Below are 22,353 nucleotides of genomic sequence, written 5' to 3'. Positions count from 1 at the left end.
ACATACACATATTATATATATAATTATATATACACACATATATATACACATATATATTATATATAATATTATATATAATATGGGCCCTTAAGTAGACTGCTCTCATCCTTTCTCAGTATATATATGTGTGTGTGTATATAATTATATATAATATATATACACACACATATTATATACACCCACACACACACACACATATATATATACTAAGAAAGGATGAGAGCAGTCTACTTAAGGGCCCATATTATATATAATCTTATATATAATATATATATAATATATGTGTATATATGTGTATATTTATAATTATATATGTGTATATATATTATATATTATATCATATATATAATATATAATTATAATTATATATTATATATATAATATATAATATATAATTATAATATATATAATTATATATAAGTGTCTATATATTATATATTATATACATACACATATACACACATACACATATGCACATACACACATACATACATATATACACACATACACATATGCACATACACATGGATAAAGCGCACACTTCCTTTTTACCATATGTAAATATATATAAAGGGCCCATAGCTAGTAAGCTGTCTAGGAGGATTTTCAACCCAATTAGACTCCAGAGTCTATGTTTAACAATGTTGTTTCCTAATACAGGTAAATAAAAAGCAAAAAACAAAACATAGTCACCTAAAACTTCTCTATCTCTTCCTCTTTCCACACACATACACACAAGCATGCACATGCACACACATATATGAGAATGCAGTATGTATGTGGGCAATGAATAATTCAGCTTGCCTAGATGAAAGAACTCATAATAAGGCAATTAGAAATATAGCTGAATTTGCCAGAAGTATGGTTTAAACCTGTAATCCCAGCATTTTGGGAGGTTGAGGCAGGAGGATTGCTTGAGCCCAGGAGTTCAAGCTGGCCTGAGCAACATAGCAAGATGTCTCTACAAAAAATTAAAAAACAAAACAAAACACCTAGCCAAGTATGGTGGCAGGTGCCTGTCTGTAGTCCCAATGACTTGGGAGAGAATCACTTGAGCCCAGAACTTTAATGTTACGGTGAGCTATGATTGCACCATGTACCCCAGCCTGGGTGGCAGAGTGAGATCCTGTCACTAAAAAATTTTTAAAAAAGATCCCAGCACTTTGGGAGGCTGAGGCGGGCGGATCACGAGGTCAGGAGTTAGAGATCAGACAGGCCAAATAGTGAAACCTCGTCTCTACTAAAAATACAAAAAATTAGCCGGGCGTGGTGGAGGGCACCTGTAATCCCAGCTGCTCAGGAGGCTGAGGAGAATTGCTTGAACCCGGGAGGCAGAGATTGCAGGGAACCGAAATTGTGCCATTTGTATTCCACCCCAGGTGACAGTGCAAGACTCTGTCTCAAAAAAAAAAGAAAAGAAAAAGAAAAAAGAAAGATCAGTGTGCAGATGGGTGGAAAAAATAAATTTTAAACAAGAAAAGAAATATTGCTGAATTTATAAGGAAGGCCTTGAATATCAAATGATGAATCTGAATGTAATCCTACAGGTAGTGTGAAGCAAACACAGCAGATGAGAGAAAGAGGGAAAAAGGAAGAGAGAGAGTGAAGAGGAAGGAAGAAAAGAAGGGGGGAAAATGCCAAGACTGCATACATTTTGGGATACATAAAAAGTGCTGGGGGTTTTATATCAATGAGTATTAAGAACTACAAAAAAGAGATAATTAAAGTGCTATGAAAGATCAGAGAGGGAATGATTAATTCCAGCTGGGGAAAGAAAGAAATGCTTCATGGAGAAGGTAGTATTCAGCTGAGTCTTGAAGCAGCAGCAAACCTGGCTCTTTTAGATTGGGCTTCTTAGGCTTTATCAAGGCTGCAAACTCTAAATCAAAGGCTAAATATGTAGTGCAACACCTGAAGTGGAATTAACTGAATTATTTCAGATTTAAGCCAGTCATAATATCCTTTTGAAAGGATTCTGAAAAATCCTTGACATAAAGTCTTTCAATCCAAAGGTGAGTGAACCATTATTTAGCACTTAATATTATAGTCTACACTTACCATTAAAAACTTAGTTTACTTTTTGAGTAGCGTCATTAAAGGCATACAGTATTACTGCTGATAAATCACCAGAGAATCCTTATCTCTGTCCTTATCTCTGAGAGGTATGGGATAGACATGATAGTCTTTTCTAATAGGAAACATATACCCTTTTGAAGTAGCAAAATGATAAGATCCAAGTATCCTGTGATTAATATAAAGCTCTTTAGTCTAGAAAGGAAACCCAAAACTAGCAGTATATTCCCTGGTAGAGCTCAAAAATACGAAAACAGAAACTAAGACATTCTATCATATTTCTATCAAGAATAATTGTTTTTAGTTTAATAAATATGATAGAATGCCTTTTCTCCTTCTATGTTGTCAGTATTTGAAAAAATTAACTTTATTAGGTTTCTACTGTGAAATCAAAGTATAAAATCCAATCAAATAATCATTTACAAACAGGTACAAATGACAAAGAAAAACAGAAGAGTCTAATTTTGGCAAAATACAGATAAACCAGATCCTTAACTAAATAAACAATCTTATTTATTAGGACGAGGAATCTCATCAGGATTTGCTTTGAAAAAAGGGAGAACTCATCTAATTTTTACAACTTAGAGCTATCGAATATGTAGCCACTAGTCACATGAACCCTGCTGAACACTTGAAATATGGTTAGTGAGACTGAGGAACTGAATTTTAAATTGTATTTAATTTTAATTTATTTAAATCTAAATATTCCCCCTAAGGCTAGCGGCTATCACTCAGTTCTAAAAGCTTTAGTATACATATAGTGTCTTACTAAAATTCTCTTTAAAAGTAAAATTTTTTAAAACTTGAAAATTATTGACTTTCAGCTATTAAATTAGTAACAGTAAATAACAGCTAAGCAAAAAAGTAGCATTTCTGGTATAAAATGTCAGAGTGTGATCTAAAAGCTTGTTTATTTCATACAGCAAATACCAAGAATGGTTAAAGCAAGAGTTCCTCTCAACCTCTTGTGACACAGGCTTTCAGACAATTACCACATCAACATACCAGGGTTCCATCTACATCCTGACTCAGGTTCTTCATCTCTCCCACAATGAAAGCAACCAAGTAAGTGCTCATCTTCACACTCTCAGAAAACTCATCCTGAACAAGTCCATCTTCTAGAACGACTGATGACTTCTACAAGCAAAGGGGAAAAGACAGTTCTGTAACTATAGGAATAAATGGCAATAACAAACAAACTGAGAAACTGAAAATTCAAATAGGAAATAAGTGGTAAAGATGCTAGCATATTATAACCCCTCAGTATGAATTTCTGCAAAAAGCATGGCTCTTAGTCTCAGCCTGTTGTACCATCCTTCATCCTGAGGACATATGGAGCACAGTGAAAATCCTCAAGGAGTTTTTAGTCCCAAAGATGACCAAATAAATGTTAAGTTAAAGATAGTCACGGAGGTTCTGCTTCTCCCATTAGAACACCTCCAAAACCAAAATCCTTCCTTAAGACCTGGGATTGCTCCACTCTACTGCTACAAATACATCCACAGAAGAAGGAGCTCTAGCTGCGACACCCCTTCAAATGATCTGAAATGGCTTCATGGGGTGCCATGTTGAGGAGCCCCAAGAAAGCTTAGTGGTAACAAAGTCAGTAGTAAGTCATTAGAGAAGTCTGCAGCAGACACAAAATGAGGGAATGTAGGCAACCTTATAGAATTTTCCAACCACAAATTAAAGTAGGCATCTGCCTCTTTAGAGAAAGATGAAGGTGAGGAGTATGGCTGAGTGTGGAGAGTAAGCTGGTACAGTGCTGTCTGGTTACAGATTACGCTCTCTGCTGCCTACAGGATTGGCTCCATAGCCTGCTGGGTATGGCTGCTGCTCCTCTCCCTTAGCCACATGGGTCCAGGAGGCTCCTAACAAGCTGCACAGTCCCTCAAGTGTCTAAGACCAAAAAAAAAAAAAGGACCCCCTACGTTCCAGGTTTTGTTTGGCATAAAAACAATTATTGGCTTCACCCTCACTGCATCCCACACAGAGCTAACATCTAAGAAAGAGGCTCCTGTTCTAGTTGTCAATCTCCATATTATAACAATATTGGTTTTTCATTTACCAATAAAACACCGAAAATAGTTATTATTCAACACTCTCAAATAACAGTTTAGAATAGCAAATTCATCCTGTCTCAGAAAATATTACTCTAATCTTGTGCTAGTTCATTGTATTAATATTTGCACAACTTAATATACAACGCACACTCACATTTCCCATCCACACATTCCAAGTCCAGCAGATCTCCTTCCTCAAGTCCTCCTCAAGGTGATTTCCCAACTGATGCCAATATATTTTAATTTTTATTTAAGTATTTTAAGGAAGAATATTAATGTATATGATTTCAATCATTCTCAACTGTAGTCTGGTAAAGAGGAATTTAAGTGTTCTTAAAGAAAGAGACCCATTCAAAGATTTTTACATTCAAGAACAGAACAGTACCTTAGGCATATTTGACAAAGTGGTGTATTGCTCATCCCTTATGATCTTGATGATAAAAGTGGCTTTAAATGCTGGTTCATCAAAACAAGGAAAAGCAGATCTTGCTGCCAGGGGTTCAAACTGAGTTGCTGCAAAGTACCTAAAACAAACACAAATTCAATCCAGTAGTTACTGAGCACCTACTGTACAAGGCACCCTGCCAAGTATACTAAGATAAATATGTTACAATCCTAGTGATTAAAGGATCTGCAATAAACTGGGAAAGGCAGAGGTTTATACAATGAACAGAAACTTTATGTCAGGCTGTAAATCATGTCCTAACAATGAAAATAAAGCAGTGGGAACAAAGGGAAGGAAACAAATTCTGACTAGAGGTTGAAGATATTATAAGGAAACTTGTAGAAAACCTGAAGAGGGCCTAAAAAGATGAGTAGCTGAAAAGGTGAAGAAGGAAAGAACGTATACTCTGGCAAGAGTGGGTAACACAAGTGTGGCAAGCCAGACCTCACTAACGCAGGCCTCCATAACAACGGTTTCAGAACTGGCTGAGTGGTTAAGTTAAATATTAAAAGCCAGTGCCCTTATACAAAGGCTGGAATTTAACAAAAGCCCACCAAGAGTTTTGCCTGGGTCTTAAAGCATGACAAAATAATGAAGGAATACTTAACAGGACCCATTTAGGATTAAATAAGTTTTATTGGAGGGTCTGAAGCAACTCCCCAGGCCTCCACAAACAATTACTGGAGGTCTGAAGGAACTCCCCAAACCTCTGTGATTTAGCAGGAGACAACATAAGGGTAATCACCCCAGCACCTGGACCCATTTAGATTAAGTAAATTTACTGAGGCTCAAGAGGAAGGTCTTCAAGACTCAGACCTTAGTTATGGATTAAAAGAAGTTAATCACTTATGTCTTTAGAGAAATGCACACTTACATGTAAACATATAGTTTAGAAGGTATATAAGCTCTGGAAAACTTTGTAATTTTGAGTTGGTCTGGCAATAATTTCCAGGCCTTCTCCCTATATAACTGGTTATAGAAATAAAAAGTCTCTTCCCAGTTCATCTGCATCTCGTTTTGGGGCAGCAAAAAATAGCAGCCTGACCCTCAGTTTGGTCTGGGAAAACAAGGAAAGAGAGCGGTGTATGTGCAGAAACTGGGGGTGGCTGTCCAGTGTGGCTGGAGATGAAGCCACAAAGGTAGGGTGCAACTGGCCACTGAGGTCTTAAAAAGGTTTCTGATGGAAGATTATTAAGAAGGGTGGTCATTAATTGCTGCGAATTATCTGTACAGGCTCTGGCTTCACGATACCAAACCTCAAATTCACAGCTTGCATTTTCATGAAGACTGAAAAAATTAGGTTTCCTGTAGTATTCTGGTTTCCTTTACTCCCCTCAGAGATTAAAAAAAATTTCCTCCTCTTTCTATAGCACACCAGCAACAGTTGAGAATATGACACATAGAAAAATCCTCAATTACAGTCCGGGTCAGGTGGCTCACGCCCGTAATCCCAGCACTTTGGGAGGCCAAGGTGGGCGGATCACTTGAGATCAGGAGTTTGAGACCAGCCTGGCCAACATGGTGAAACCTCATCTCTGCTAAAAATATAAAAATTAGCCAGGCATAGTGGCACATGCCTGTAATTCCAGCTACTCAGGAGACAGAGGCAGGAGAATCGCTTGCACCTGGGAGGCAGAGGCTGCAGTCAGCCGAGATTGCACCACTGCACTCCAACCTGGGTGACAGAGCAAGATGCTGTCTCAAGGAAAAAAAAAGAAATGTCCTCGATTACAGGTTGGTGGAAAAGCATAAAAAGAAACAAGGAGAAATCCAGATTTTCAGTTAAGTAAAAGAATAACACAGATCTGAACTTGGGAGATCATCCCAACGTGGCTCTAATCACGGCAAACATGGCCCTGGTGTGCATATCTCAGGTACCAATCAATATAGCACATATACAACCACCACTTTGGAGGTGGTAGCCTCTCTTATTTTGGGCTTAGTTTCCACTACTAGAAGATAAGGACAAAAGAAAGAGTATGAGATTTGGAGTCAGAAGACCCAGACTCTGTAATTTACTAACCACATAACTTTGGGCAAATCAGTAACCTACATCTCATACATCTCAACGCCCTTACATCTCATACATCTCAATGTCCTTATTAGTTAAATTAGGACTGAGATAGAATCCACTGCCAAACACCAGGGTTTTTGTTAGAATCAAATAAAACTGTTTATAATAAAAACGACTTGTATACCATATGGTCCTAAATATTAGGATTTTTGTTAGAATCAAATAAAACTATTTATAATAAAAACTACGTGTATATCATATGGTCCTAAATAGATATTTATTACAAATGCAAGATAGTCCTAACTTCTTCCACAATTAAAATTTGTGTGCTTTTTTTGTTTTATGTTGTTTTGTTTTTGCTTTTTTTCTGTTAAGGATGTGTGCCCAAATAACTGTTGCTACTGGATTGGGTAAACTGCAAGAAAGGTAGCAATCAACATACATGAAACAATTTACACATATTATGTTTCTAACATTTCATTTCTTCGACCCACCCCCAACATTCTTTTCTAGTTAACAGAAGATTTTGGAAGAGAAGCATAAGGGACCAGGGAATAAAGTTTGATGCTATCCCTACTATTCATACAAGAGAGACCCACTACTGTTGGATAAAAATTAGATCATAACACACTAAGGCAAATAAAACGTTAAACTGCTGTTAAGAGATCCAATCATAACCATCTCACATAAAAATCCCTTTGAGAAGCCTGCTGCTTGATAACACTTATAACCCGTTCTATCTATGCTGAATAACTTGAAGCTTATTCTTTCACTGGAGAGTATATTTCCTTTCCGAAATACTAAAGTTGAACACTTTATCAAGTAGTGTTCAAGACAATTACAAATCAACTGGGGATAAGAGAATTTTAAGCACTGGAGATAACAATGTACAAAGGAAGGCAAGTATGAACTAGAGAGGCAGTGCACCATGGTGGTGAAGAATGTAGCTTCTGTAGTTAAAATGACCTTGGGTTTGAGTTCTCCCTCTGCTATCTGCTTGTCATGAGATGCTGGATAAGTTACTTTATGTGCCTCTGCTCCCTTAGCTGTAAAATGAATATAATGTTAACATCTATCTCTTAGTGAGTTTGACAGAATAAAAGACTAAACACGTAAGAGGCTTGGAACAGTTTCCAGCCCTTCAGTTCCAGGTGAATACTGGCTATTATTATCATCAGAAAGTTCACCATGGCAGGTGAGAACTATGAGAAAGAAAAAACAAGGGCCAGATCAAAAACGGTCTTGAATTAAATTCTGTTAGAAATGAGGAACTGCTGAAACACATCCCTATCCTGAATTTGTTTACCAGTTCTTAGTATCCGTTTGTTATCTAGGACTTTAAGCTTATCATAAACGACTTCGAGATTTAACTCCAAGGTTACTGACTGTCTCTGTCTGTTAGATCACATGGGTAAAGGTAAAGTTCCCTTACAACAAGCAGTGTCTACACAAGGTGTCTGACGTTTACATACAATGGTTTTCCAATCAACAAGAAATATGTTCTTAGTATGCAAACAGACTTTTAGGACATGTGCCCTAGACATCTCTTCCCATCAGAATATTGACCTTGGAATCCTTGTACCCGTTAACTATTTAATGGGAGGAATAAATGTAGCAGAGTAAGGTGATTTTTGGTACGGCCACTTATTGACTTTTGCCATGGGCTGGACTGAGTTGTGGAAAATGTCAGAAAAATGAAATATGTTTCTTTAAAATTAACAAATAGAGTATTATAAAACAGTATTTTACAACCTATTAAAATAAATTAGTTCGTGAAACTCTGCTATTCAAAACAAAATAAAAGTATCAGTAAAATGAATCCCCCACGTGATAGTATATCTTGATTCTAGGTAAATGTTTAGATTATTTATACCTTTCAAGATGTCTGAAAACTATAATTCAAAGCAATTTTTTTGTCTTTCTCTCTTTTAATTTTGCTTAGCTCTATTAGAGAAGTTTTATACATTTTTCTTCTCTGAGGTATGATTAGAATACATATTTATACTGGTAGATAAAGTAATTAAGAGATGTATTTCTTGTTTTTACGTATAGCTTACATTTCCTGGGGATAATAGGCATTATAGAAGGAGAAGAACTAAAGGCAAGAACTTTCAAGTTCCCATTGCAATTATACATTTGTGTTCAATGCCAGATCTCATGCAAGAATTGAAATGCAGGGCCAGCATGCCATTTATTTTAAAAGTATTACATAGAGGGAAAATAAAATAAAAATTATTTATCTGAATAGAATTATGGATCTTGCTTGGTCTCTTTCTCCATTTAAGAAGAATCAAAAAGTTTCCTTTAGATGTAGAATACTCATTTCTAACTATTTCTCTTAATATGTCAACATACATTAGCCAAATGGTCAGCATCAGTAATTCACATACTGTTTTACAGAGTAATATGAGAGAATGCTCCAATTGCATAAAGCAGATGTAGTGATTTTGTGCACAAGACAACTGGTATCACTGCTACTTAAGATAACCTCCATACTGTGTGAACTCCATCTTCCCAGAATTTCAAACTACATGCTATGAATGCTAAAAGTACTAAATATATAGTCCAAATAGGGACCTGAATAATTTTATATTTTGTCTCACCTTTTTTTTCTGAACCAAATTAAGTTTCTCCTAGACCTTAAAAAAAATTTCCACCAGAAATCCAAAATAGACTGGCATTTTAAAAAATAACAAACCAGCAAAGATTAAGGATATTAAAAATGATATATGTAAGCACACCACACTTCACACTTCTTCATGCCCTCTTTCTGTATTTCACTAAGTACCTCCTAAAAGTTCTGCACATTAGGAAAATAGATCTTAAAGAATAACTCATACTCCTCTTTACTCTGCTTCCCAACAGACTTCATGAGGTGACAGAAAACTAGATTCATCTTAAAAATGTGAAAAACTCAAGATAACAAGTTTTTTTGGACATAATCTTTATCCATCCTTTTCCACCAGCACACCCATCTCCACCCACCATGATATATGCTCAAGGCTTTGACTAAGAGAGATAATATATTCTTCTAAATCACCATTCTACTATTTTGTATATAACTTCCTAAATTAAAAAAAATCACAATTCGTGTCTCTGGTGTGGACAAAGGGATCTATATTGCAGAAGTTATCAGAGCGTAAAACCAGCATCATTTAAGAGGGCTACATACTTTTTCTCATTACTTTCATCTGTGTAGGAGAAGCCATAAAACCCATAGTAAGAACTAGATATATTTGCCGAGTACTCTATCTTCAACGTATAATTGTGCCCTGCTAGAAGGGCTTCGGGGGCAACAATGGCGATCTGTTCATGATATGCATATTCCAGGATCTCAACTTGTTTTTCTTGGCTTGAAACTGCTGACATAAAGGTCACTCTTGAAATATTATGACCTGTGCTATGAAGAATGATATTCCATGTGACCTGAAGAGCCTGAACTGAAATTGTCACAGAACCCCTGAATGTCATCGAGGTTAGGTTCGGGTGTAGGTTGAGTTCATAGCGTAGTGGCACAATGGCAGTGGGAAGCCTGATCTGTGCCCATGGAAACAATTTCCCATTTGTTGCAAATGGCTGAATTAGTCCAATTGACTGGTTTTTTTTATGGCAGCCTTCTTTGGTAAAGGTACATCTGGGCAGTAAGTAAATCACCATGATTACAGAAACAGCAACCACAATGACAAAAGCACAGACCAACATGGTCCTTGCAGAGGGTACTGAACAAGCCCCATCTGGACTCTGCCTGTAACCAGTTGCACTGTTCCGAAGGCCTGAGCTTCTATTCATGAAGGACATGCCCAGCAGCTTTGCTGATGACTCATAATCCTCTTCATCCTCGTCCATCTCATGCTCACCAAGACCCCGCACCAGCAGTCGGGAACCCCGGGGCTCATATTCCACCTCATCAGGCTCTAGAGGATGTAAACAAGGCTCTTTGGCTAAATCCACCACATCTGGTTCTTCCTCAAACATGCTGTTTTCAATCATATTCCTGGGGAGCTGAAGCCGATCTAAAAAACCAAAACATAAAAACAAGGCACAGAGTTAGAAAAAAAAAAAAGCTCATAATATTAATAACATGTCTTCTAGCTAGACCACATTTAAACTAAGAATTGTTTTAAGTCACTAAGACTTATTTCCATCTCAGAGCTACTGAATCAAATAAGATGTTTATACCATTATTGAGTCATCCATTAAAAACTAAAACACAAATAAAAGTATACCACAGTTATGAAACAAGAAGCTAAATAAACAGGCTGTTATATTTTTAAAAAGTTAGCTGAGATAATACACTAATTTCCTTAATATATTCCTGCCCCACAACGTGGGGCCCTGCCCTGGGCTTGAAAGGGCTGTGTTTTGGCGTTCCTCTAACTCCGTCTGTCCCCACCAGGCGAGGAGTCAGTAGGATCAAAGGGATGTGCCCACCTACAGTCCATGGTTCCCCTTCTAGGGTTTGGGCAATCCCAGAATTTCTGTCCAACAGGCCTCAAACCTGCTTCCAAGGTATTTGTGGGTCTCATCCCTAAGTCTCCTTCTCTCTAGGGAGCACCACAAGCTGGTATGCCCATTTCTAAGATTGAGTGTGGCTAAGCAACAGGATGGGTTATTGTTTTCCCCTGAAAGAGGAATGTTTCTGTCCCAGAGCAAATGGGAGGCAGCAAATTATATAGGAAATTTCCATAAGCAAGAAATAATTTTTAAAAAGACCAAAAGACAATAAAAGTCAGATAAAATTATAATTCAATCTGTTTTTCATGCTTCCATGGCTTTCAGAAGTACAACATATTTCCATGGGAAACAACCATACTGCACACCATGAGTGTTAGTGGATCTCAGTGGGAGCTTTTACAAACCACAACAAACCACACCTTCCAATTTGCCAAAATCACTGAGAAAAAAAGACTCTAGAAGTAGAAGGGTGGATAATCCCCCATATATCAGTACTTCCTAGGATTAGATCATTCAATGTTTTTTATTTAAAATTCATACAATTTTAGTTTTTAAGGGATCTCAAAAGTTATCAAACTGAAATCTCCACTAATCTTCCCTACAAGGCACTTTATACATATCATTTCTAACCCTTACAACAATCCTATAAAATGGCAAGTATTCTATTTTAGACATGAGAAAACAGAAAAAGAGAAATAGATTAATTCGTCTTCATAAAGTCACACAGCTATTTAGTCATAAAACTGATATTAAAGCCCAGGTCTAAAAATTTGATTCAAAAGTTTATGCTCTTTTCATTATATTGCATCCCTCTACTCAAACTCTAATTCAATAAAAGATGAGAGCCCTGAATTATTTATTTTATACCTGGCAATGAAGTTGCTAAAAGTACTATTTCACCATCAGGAGAGCAAAGCTTACAAAAAACTACTGAATATCTAGCTTAAGATAAATGCTATGGATTTTGTGCTATTCAACAAACACTGTAATGGTGGAAACTCTTCATCCATAAAACTTATTATTGATAAATATTAGGATAAAATTTGCAGTTGTGCTGCTCAGTGTGGCTTGTGACCCTGCAGCATTTGCATCACATTGTAGCTTGTTAGAAACGCAGCCTGTGAAGTCTCCACCTAAATTACGAATTTTAACAAATCCTCGGGTGCTTCACGTGAACTTAAGTTTGAGAGGCAGTGGTATAAGCATCTTCCATGGTCAGATCCCAGCCAGCACTAACCACACCATTCCTAAGTATGCTCTGGCCATCCCAAACTGCTTACTATTTTGAGCATAGGCCAGGCAGCTATTCCACGCTATCCTCCGCATGTCTTTTTTTCTTTTCTGTTCCCTCTGCCTGCAGTGTCATCATCTCCCTTTCCCATGCCCATCCACCTGGTATTCCATACCTCAGCTTAACTTGCTACAACACAAATTAAGAAAAGTTTTCTTTTTTTTGTTTTTCCTTTGTCTTTATTACCTTTAAAAAATAAACTTTCTTTTCATTTCACTTCACCCATTTCTGCTTTGGGGAGCATATGGATCACAATGAGGTTACCTTTTCCTGACTCCTTTCCAACGTGAACTGTGTACAAGTTATGCTACTTTAAAATTTTTATTTGAATAAAACTTTTAATCATTTTCTAGGTATGAGTTTAGCAATCTGCCATCTACCCATCTACTATGAAAGAAGTACAAAAACATCCTGCTTTTGGGAATATAATCTCCTAAACTTCTTATAGTGCCCCAATTTCTTGTAAAAAAAAAAAAAAAAAAGTATGTTTTGTTTTGATGGTTAATAGTGTTTGGGGTCATACACTTCATTAACAGAGCAAATATTGCTGTATTCAATTTTTTAAAATTGCTTTTAAAACTCTTAATGATTAGAAAGTTTCTGTAGTAGTTTTTTGGTGTCTGGCACACTGCTGTAGACTAGCTTAATTTTTTTTTTTAATTTAAAAATGTCTAAAAAGGCCTTTTTTGACTTTTTTACCACACATGGGAAGATTATGCTCTTAGGCATTTGCCCCATGTGTTTTGTTCTGTGTCAGGCCCAATGCAGACAACAATGGGTTCTGCACAGTATGGTTTTATTTACTATATTTCTGAACTAACTCCAGGTACAATCTCAGCTTAATATTTAGAGCATTCCCATCTCTCAATTCTGTCTGCTTAGAACTTTGTTGCTGTGTTTTTTTATTCTTCTGCCATGCCATTTAAAGGCCAAGAGATATTCTACAGTTTGACCATTTGGCATCTCCTGTCTGCATGTCATTAATTTCAAATCTTCTGACAAGGGCTTAGTCAGATGCCTGCCTAAATCCAAATAACTTACTTTTATTATTTCACTCTCAGTCAGAATAATACCAACGTAGAATTTTAATCTTTCAGAAATGGAGATCACATCAACCCATTTGCTATATTTCACTGTGCAATACAGAAGCATCGTTTTTTTTTTGGTATGCACAATCATATCAAGTTAAATATATCAAATCAGGGAAAATCACTTTTATTACAGGTATCCCATGAAGATACATGAAGGTACTTCAAGCCTATTTAAGAAAATGTTGATTTGATTCTTAAGTCAGTACACTTTGATTTTGGCATTAAATTGTAATGTAACACATGATTACCCCTTGCTCGATGGGATTTATTCCTACTGAAAGAAGGGATCCTAAAGAAACAGGGAATTTTCTAAGACCTCTTAAATCCACATATATAAGCTATCTATAAGCCAAAGCAAAGAAACTTCTAGCTGAAATGTTTCAGTTTTAAATAACATAGGCCCATGTGGTTATAATCTAAGAGAACTGAAGACATTTATTTTCATCAGATACTGTGAACTAGCACTCCTCAATGTTGTTTGTGGACCAGTGCCAATGTGCAAAAGTGTGACCCATCTGGGCCAGGATATACATAGACTATTAGTACCCAAAAACTTCTATGACAATTTGACAGAGTAATTTTTATGTGTGTTGAATTTAATAATGTTTAAAACTGAGCTATTTTTGTATGTCTTTTTTCATTTCATTTTTCTAATTAATTTTTATATGCTACAAAATTTCTGCAACAGATTAAAAATTAAAAAAAAAAACAACAAACCCTGGTTCTTCAGCTCAGATAATGTGAGAAGCAGTGAGTTAGACTGTCACTATAATGGCAATAACAGTCAAGATAAAATTCTTAACTATGTCAGTAGCAGTGGGAATAAAGAGGAAGGTATGATTACAAGTCACGTCAAAAAGGTAGATGCACAAGAACTGATACTCCCTTGGGCTAGATGGACCTGCAGGGTAGGAGACAGAGAAAAGTCTATGTCAATTCCCTTTACATTCCAACTTGTATAACTGAAAAGAAGGAATGTCATTCACTGAAATTGAGAATATAGGCTTTCACATTTTCTAATTTTTTTTGAGGCAAGGAAGGAGAACAGGATTATGAGATGGCATTCAGTGTAGGATATGATACATCTGTCAGATAACCAGGTGGAGATGTTTGATTAATAGAGTTAAAGGCCTGATTTTAGGTAGACGTTAAAATCCTGGCTTTTCCACTGATCTCAAACAGGTTACCTTTCTTAGCCTCAATTTCCTCACCTATAAATGTGGGAAACAGTGCTATTTTGTAGAATTGTTAAAAGGATTATGTTATGTGGGTTTAGAGCTCAAGAGAGTGATCTGGGTGGAAGATTCAGATTTCTGAATCACCTGTGTAGATACGGTCATTAAAACCATGCAGATAAATGAGACTATCGAAAGGGAGACTCAGGAAGGATCAGCATTTAAGAGCTGGGTGGCCAGAGGAAGAAGGTCAGCAAAGGAGAAGAAGAAATGGACTAAAGGTAGGAAAATCAGAGGAGTGGCATCCCAGAAACCGAAGGCAGGATTTCATAAAGACGAAAGTGGCCAGCATTAAATATTTTAGAAAGGTCAAGTAAAATGAGGCCTAGAGAGGCCCTTACATTTGGTAACCAGGGAACCAGTGACTTTAATAGTGAGAGTAGAAGCTTGATTCCAGGGGCCCAAAGAAGAAATGGAAAGTTAACAAAAGAAAACAAGGACTGCAGACTATTCTTTCAAGGCATGTAGTTGTTTATCAAGGAAAAAACAGGGATAAACTAAAGGAAAATGTGGTATAGAGAAAACTTAAATCCTTTTGTTTTTCATTCATCTGTGTTTAAGACGGGAACAACTTGGGCATGTATTTCTGCAGGAAAGGAACAGTAAAGAAAGACAAAATGTGGAGGTGGAGGAGTAGGGGAGGGAAAATGCTGGCATAGCATCCAGAGGGACAGGGAGAGTGTACAAGAAACCCAATATGATGGAAGCTAGGTGCTCTTCCTCCAAGCCTGGAGGACAAGAGGTGAAGACAGAGAAGAGGCATGTGCATGAGCACAAAACAGCAGAGAGCCTTTGTGTTCTCTGTGACAAGCGTAAGCATGGACATCTGCCCAGAGCTAAAGGCAAGTTGTTGGGAAGGCATAGGGGCTTGAGCAGAATGAGGGACAGGTGCCATGGGAGAGGGCCAAGAAGTGGTGACCCCAAGACAAGCATGACTGAGAAGGTCAGAAACCCCAGTGGAATTTGTCATACTACAAATCTCTAAAAAACATCTTCAGCAGTTCTTACCAGCCCAGGTCTAAAAGAAGAGAAGTGTTATGTGTATTTTACCACAATAAAAGTTAAATAAAATGTTTATAAAAGGTAGAGAAAGCAGATTGTTAGGCAGGGTTAAATATATAGGGAGGATGTGGTGAGAAGGCAAATGTACAGTGCATAGAGGCTACCGGCAAGAGAGCAAGTCATCAACTGAGGGGTACAATTTAGAAGACAGGACAAAAAGCGAAGCCATGACAAACAGCATTAACAGCAACTTGAACTAAAAGAAGCAAACTTCTCACAGACTTTAAAAGGATTAAAGCTTTAAGCTGCCATCACATTTTCTGAGAAAATGTAATAGGATGTACAGTTGTCCCTAGGTATCTGTGGGGGATTCATTCCAGGGCTCCCTGTGAAACCAAAATCCAGAAATGCTCAAGTCCCTTCTAAAGAATGCTGTAATATTTGCATCTAATCTTTGCATATCCTCCCACATACTTTAAATCATCTCTAGACTACTTATAATATCCAATCCATTATAAATGCTATATAAATAGTTGTTATACTGTATTTTTTAGGGAATAGTAACAAGGAAAAAAAGTCTAATATTCTTCTTAGGCCCCTATGACATATTTATATAGAACTATAAGCTCCAAGTATGGGACAGCACTTAAAATATTTTCTAGATAAATTTCCAAAGTGATGACTAAGTATCACATAAAGTAACTATTTCCCTAATGAGAATCCTCTTCTATCAAAAAAAAAAATTCTATTTTTTTTTAAGTTTAGGCTTAAAAAGAAAGAAAAACACTAGAATTTAGAACCAAAAAAACGTGATTTTTTTCTGGGTAGGTCCAGATGGACAAAACATTACCCAACCCCCACTAAACCCATACTTAAAGAAAATCTCTTCCTGTTAATTACAGTGCTCATGAGAAGTTACAAGTTTAGGTGTATCTTATCTCACCAGAATCTGAAGGGCAGTCGTTAACAGCAAACAAGTTTTGAAGATGTATCTAAGTCGCCCCTTTTCCTGACACCTGTTTGTGTAACACCTCAATGTATAAGCAGTGGCATAAAATACGAACACGGAAAGTCCTGCATGCATTACTACTTTACCCCTAGTATATTATGCTTTTTCACAACACCTTTAATTTTCCAGTTCAGAGGCCCAAGGTCATGACATTGGAGTAAGATCCAAGTAAGGTCTTTCTTCTGCTGCCCCTCACCCTGACTTTGTCTCCCTTGTGAAGAGAAAAGTAAATGGATGACTGAGGGTGGGAGGCAAGAAGATCAGAGAGCAATGATTCAGTCCATGAGCATACTGGGAGAGACTTCAACTTTCAATATAACAGAGTAATTGGTACCAGATTATCATTCCTCTCATAAACAACTATTAAACTAGACAAAACGATACACCTGTTTGCACATACTAGCTAACAGAGTGTGACCTCTGAGTGAAGGAACAGGTGAGCCCACAATCACTCTGGTTCTCTGGGGACAATTTCCCAACTGTAGTCCAGCAAGCTAGGGTCTAAGCAGAGCAGTGCTGGTGAAGGGGGGCATGTGCAGAGGGGAGTCACAGAAGTTTGCACAAGGTTTTCTGAGAGTCCTTAGCCAATTCAGGACATGAGGCATAGAAGAAAGTGGCTGCAATAAGGTTAAGACAGAACAGAAATACTAGAGGTCAAGCAGTGCAGGGAAGTAGTGGCAGGTCAACCCAGCCAGAGCAAAGAGAACTCATAACACCCTAGGCATCAGCTTGGAACACTAGAAAGGCCTCAGTGTAGAAGTAAAAGTGGCACCCTAGAATAGGGCCTACTCTAGATCCATACTAACAAAGCCTAAAACCAAGCCCTAATAAAATCCACAGTGGAAAAAGTATTTAAGGATGAGTCTCACTAAGTTAGAGAATCCTGAGAAACACCTTAGGCTTTCCACAGATCTGCCTTAAAAATAAGCCTACACAAGGTGATCAGCCAGTAACTAAGCTGTCTACAGAGACAGAGAGAGAAAAATCAACATTTTGCAGAGTTTTTTTTTAATTCAGCATCTCTACCATGTGCCATTGACACTATTCAATATGTAATAAAAAATTACTAGACATTTAATGAAACAAGAAAATGTGAACCCTAAGTAAACAAAATCATTAGAAAGCAATCTTAAGGTGGTCCAGATATTGCATTGCATTTAGTAAGTCTTTAGAGTAGCTATTATAAATAAAAAAGAATCCCTGAAGAAGACGTGTTTTATTATTTTTCGATTGTATCCCCATCGTTAAGCAGGAAGATATATTTTAAAAAGGAAAAAATGAGAATATGTGAATAGATGAGACTCTCAGCGGGGAAATCAAGACTAAAAAAGAACTAAATGGGAGGGAAAAAAGAAAATTCTAGGAGAAAAAGGTTCAATAAATAAAACGAAAAAGTTACTAAATGGACTTAATAGATTGGAGACAGCAGAAGAAAGAGTCCATAAACTTGACAGATCACTAGAAATTACCAATTTGAAGAACAACGAGACAAAGGATTGAAGAAAAGTAAACACAGCATCAGGGATCTAGGGGACAGTATCAGACAGTCTAATATGTATCTAACAGGAGCCACAGAAGAAGAGTGTGAGAACGCGGCAGAAGAAAATATCTGAAGAAATAGTAGTTAAAATTTTATTAAGTTTGATGAAAAACACCACTTACCAGATCCAAAATGTTCAGCAAACCCCCAAAAAGATAAATACACACACACACACACACACACACACAAAAATAATAATGTCTTAAGCACATCATGGTCAAAACTGCTTAAAACTAAAGATAAAAAGAAAACCTTGAAGAGAACCTGGAAACAATGGTAGATACAGATGAACAGCAGTACATACACTAACTTCTCATGTCAACGGTGGAGGCCTAAAGATGATAGAGCATTTTTAAAGAGTTGGAAGTCAAAGAAAATTCTCAACTCTACTTTGCACATACAGTGAAAATATGCTTCAAAATCAAGAGTAAAAGACATTTTCAGATAAATGACAGTTTACAGAATTCATTTAGAACACATTTTCCTCAAGTAGATGTATACTATAAGAAATTTTAAAGGAGGTTCTTTAGGATGAAGGGAACTACTACCAGACGGAAACTCAGATCTTCAGGAAGGAGAGAATACCAGAAATAATACATGTTAAAATAAAAGGTGTACATTCTTTATTCTTCTTATAATTACCTTAAAAGACTATCTTTAAAAACTGTATGCTTAAAACCAAAAAATAAAAGATGCAACAAAAGCACAAAGAATACAGAAGTTGAGTAAGAGAAATTAAGCAGAAAGGAAGAAGGGTCAGGTATAGAATGTGAAATGGTACAATACTGACTATACACAGACTTAATGATGCATATTATTAATCCTAGAAGAAACACTGAAAAAGTGATTTTAAAAAGATGCATAGTTAAGAATCCAATAGAGAAAATAAAATGAAATACTAAAATTGCCCACTTAATCAAAAAAAAAAAGAATAAAGGAGAAACAGTGAAAAACAAAAGGAACAAATGAAAACAGTGGCAACATGGTAGACTTAAACCTGACCTATGCATTAACTGTAAATGGACTAAACATTATAACAGAGACTGTCACAATGGGGAAAAAACAGCAAGAAACAACTATATACACTGTCTGTAAGAGATGCATTTTAAATTTAGACACAAATAGATTAACAAAGTAGAATATTTTATAATGATAAAAAGAGAAATTCAGCAGGATATCCATCTTAAATATGTATACCTAATAACAGTGTTTCAAAAAGAAGTTTTTTATGAAGAATAGAACAAACAAAAACATCCACAACCATATCCTTTCTCTTCATAATTGATAGAACAAACAGACAACAAATAAGTAAGGTCACAGAAGATCGGAACAATACTATTAACTAATTTGACCTGACATTCACAGAACATAAAATCAAACAACTGCAGAAATACATATGAAACATTCACCAAGGTGGAATAAAGCAAAATAAAATAAAATAAATCACAATCAACTTCAAAAGACTGAAATATGCTTTTTAGAGACTTTGTTCTCTAAACACAATGGAAACAATTAAAAAATCAATTAGTAAATTAGGTAGACAATCCCTAGATATTTGGAAAATAAAAACAAAAGACTTTAAATAATCCATAAGTCAAAGAAGAAACCACAAGGAATATATAAAATATTTGAAAAAAAAATAATAAAAACATAATATATCAAAATTCAAGAAAATTTATTGCTTTAAATGCCTATATTAGGAAAAGGTTTAAAAATAATGACATATCCACCCTAAGAACCTAGAAAAGAATACCAAATTAAACCTAAGTAGAAAAAATAATTTAAAAAAGGGCAAAAATCAACAAAAACCAGATAAACAACTGAAAAATAATGCAAAAAATGCTGCTAGAGGGCAGGAAAGTAGTGTGGGCAGCTCTAACTCATATTCTCCTAGAAACTGGCCCAAAAATCCACACATACCATGTCCTGGTGCATCTCCAAAACCAATTTTTCACTTCTCAAAAGTCTAGTTAGGTGATTTAAAGGGACAGATCAGAACTGGGTCACAGGCTAGAGACAGAGATCTTTTAACAAACCCAGCCGTCTTACATCTGTCCCTCTTTCAAGAATATCTGGCAAACACAAAATTATTTAGCCAGTAATAATACCAGTTATGCCCAAATTTAGAAAATACAGTATGTTCTCCCTCTCCTTTCAAGTAAAAAGCTAGGGAAATTTTCTTTGTAAATCCAAATATTTAAAATGAACTACACAACTACTATTTAAAGGAAACTTCTTATGAGCTCATCAAAAGTTAAAAAAAAAAAAAAAAGCAAGCATTCTTAAGCAAAAAAACGACTTAACATCCATTTTTGTATTTGGATTTCTGTATTGCTTTCTTTAAAAGGGAAACTCCTTTTAAGTGTCCACTTAAAATTTTAACTGAGTTTTTCTGGATAGGAAAAAAAGCCCTCATTTTGAAGTATCTGATTTAAAATTCTTACTTCATTTGAGGTAATCACAATTCTGAGGCTCATTTTGCATAAATATAACCATTCTGCAGTCATTCAGGTCACAGCTATGTGAAACAAATCTCCACAGCTAGCATCTTTGTTCTAAATCTAAGAGACCCAGTGGCCCTATATATAAACAAACTAAATTGGTCCTCGGCTCTCAGCCATGCTTCCACAAATCCCTAAAGCACATACAACCACGCACAGTGCCTGCTCTGCCTCTAACCAGTATGTGAGACCATACACATGTTACAAACATCTTGGTTTCTCTCAAGCATGCATGGCAGCTATAGCCACTTCACTTTGTCCCTTTATCCCATCCTCTTCTCTGCAGCCCACAGGCTTTTTTTTTCCTCCCTCTTCATTTATTATACCAGTCCGATGTAATCTTTTCAAATTCCTAGTTTCTTCCACCTTTAAAAAAACCAATCCAACTATTATTGGAACAAATGTCTTACTCTGACCAATTTTCCTACTCTTCCTAAAATAGTACGCCATACATAGTAAGATGTACAAATGTTCTCTTAAGACAAAAAGGTTATAAGAACTGCAATAAAGAAATGCTTAAATGGGCCCTGAAAAAATAACCCAGAAGACTTCCACAAATATTACTATATTCACTTTCTCCCCAGGGTAAGTCCCTGGACAATCAAAGAAAAACAACTTGATTTATAGTAAATGACACTATCTAATAATCATTCTAAAAGTAATCCTGCCAACTTGGGGGATTATCCAGTACAGGCTTGCTTCTTGGTAGCCACTGTACATAGAGTTTTGTTTATAATTAGACTGTGTAGTATTAATTATGCTGGTTGCCCTGCCAGTATTCTACAGAGGCTACAGGAGGAGATCAAAACAATCATTCCAGAATTATGAGTCACTTCACTCTCTCCACACTACACACCACTGGCAGCCTCTCAACCCTGGAAAAAGGAAATTATGCACACTATTTGCCTGTACAGTCTTTCACATTTAGGATGAAATATTGAGTTCCAAAACCTGCTCTACATTTACTTTTCTAGAATAACCGATACATTTCAATCTTGGTAACTTTTTGCTGTTCAAGAATTAGAAGTTGAGGAAAGAAGGTTTAGAAAACTCTCAAGACCAGGTTTATGCTGTAGAAAAAAAGAATTTCTACATAAGTAAACTGCAATTATAAATTTTGCTTCAAATATGAATAATTCCTCCAAGGAGAGGTTCATAACCTCATTCATCTTTGTATTCCTCATGCCTAGCAGGGAAGAAACCTGTCATAAATGTTGAAATGAAAGTAGCAATAATCTAATACATTAAAATGAAGTATAAACGAAAATTACCTCCATGTCCATGCATAAACTCATCAAGGGGCTGAACCCAGGTTTACTGGAGGCTTGGAATAAGATAAAATTCATACACTGTCTATAAGCTTAACAAGGTCCTTCCAATACCTGCTGTGAGGCTGGATCTTAAATCAGGAGGACTTAGTAGTACTTCAGTGACTATGGGATCTGAGTCATTGCCTTTCAGTTCTACTAGACACTGATTTTGAGAACACTTACTACTTTTCCTCTTCTTTCCTCAAAGCTGGTTGATAATTCAAGTCAATTATGGTTTAGAAGACCTAAAATATAGTGAAGAGGCCAGGCACAGTGGTTCATACCTGTGATCTCAGCACTTTGGGAGGCTGAGGCAGGAGGATC

The 22,353-nt window shown here is 36.3% G+C and overlaps 1 protein-coding gene across 3 annotated transcripts in view; it reads right to left on the bottom strand.

The window, feature by feature from the left end:
• Window positions 1–22,353, bottom strand: part of LNPEP (leucyl and cystinyl aminopeptidase) — a 108,008-nt gene that overhangs the window by 50,258 nt on the left and 35,397 nt on the right. For all 3 annotated transcript variants that reach the window (XM_055233389.2, XM_055233391.2, XM_055233390.2), the window contains exons 2-4: window positions 9,768–10,608; window positions 4,522–4,660; window positions 3,079–3,210 (exon numbers count right to left, since the gene is read on the bottom strand). In XM_055233389.2, coding sequence (XP_055089364.1) covers window positions 3,079–3,210; window positions 4,522–4,660; window positions 9,768–10,585 — 1,089 coding nt within the window. In that variant the 5' untranslated portion in view covers window positions 10,586–10,608. The remainder of the gene's footprint in view (window positions 1–3,078; window positions 3,211–4,521; window positions 4,661–9,767; window positions 10,609–22,353) is intronic.

Source organism: Symphalangus syndactylus, chromosome 11 (genome assembly GCF_028878055.3).
Source record: "Symphalangus syndactylus isolate Jambi chromosome 11, NHGRI_mSymSyn1-v2.1_pri, whole genome shotgun sequence".
Lineage (NCBI taxonomy): Eukaryota > Metazoa > Chordata > Mammalia > Primates > Hylobatidae > Symphalangus > Symphalangus syndactylus.
The sequence above is the reverse complement of the archived record's forward strand: the minus strand, read 5'-3'. Positions and strand labels throughout refer to the sequence as shown.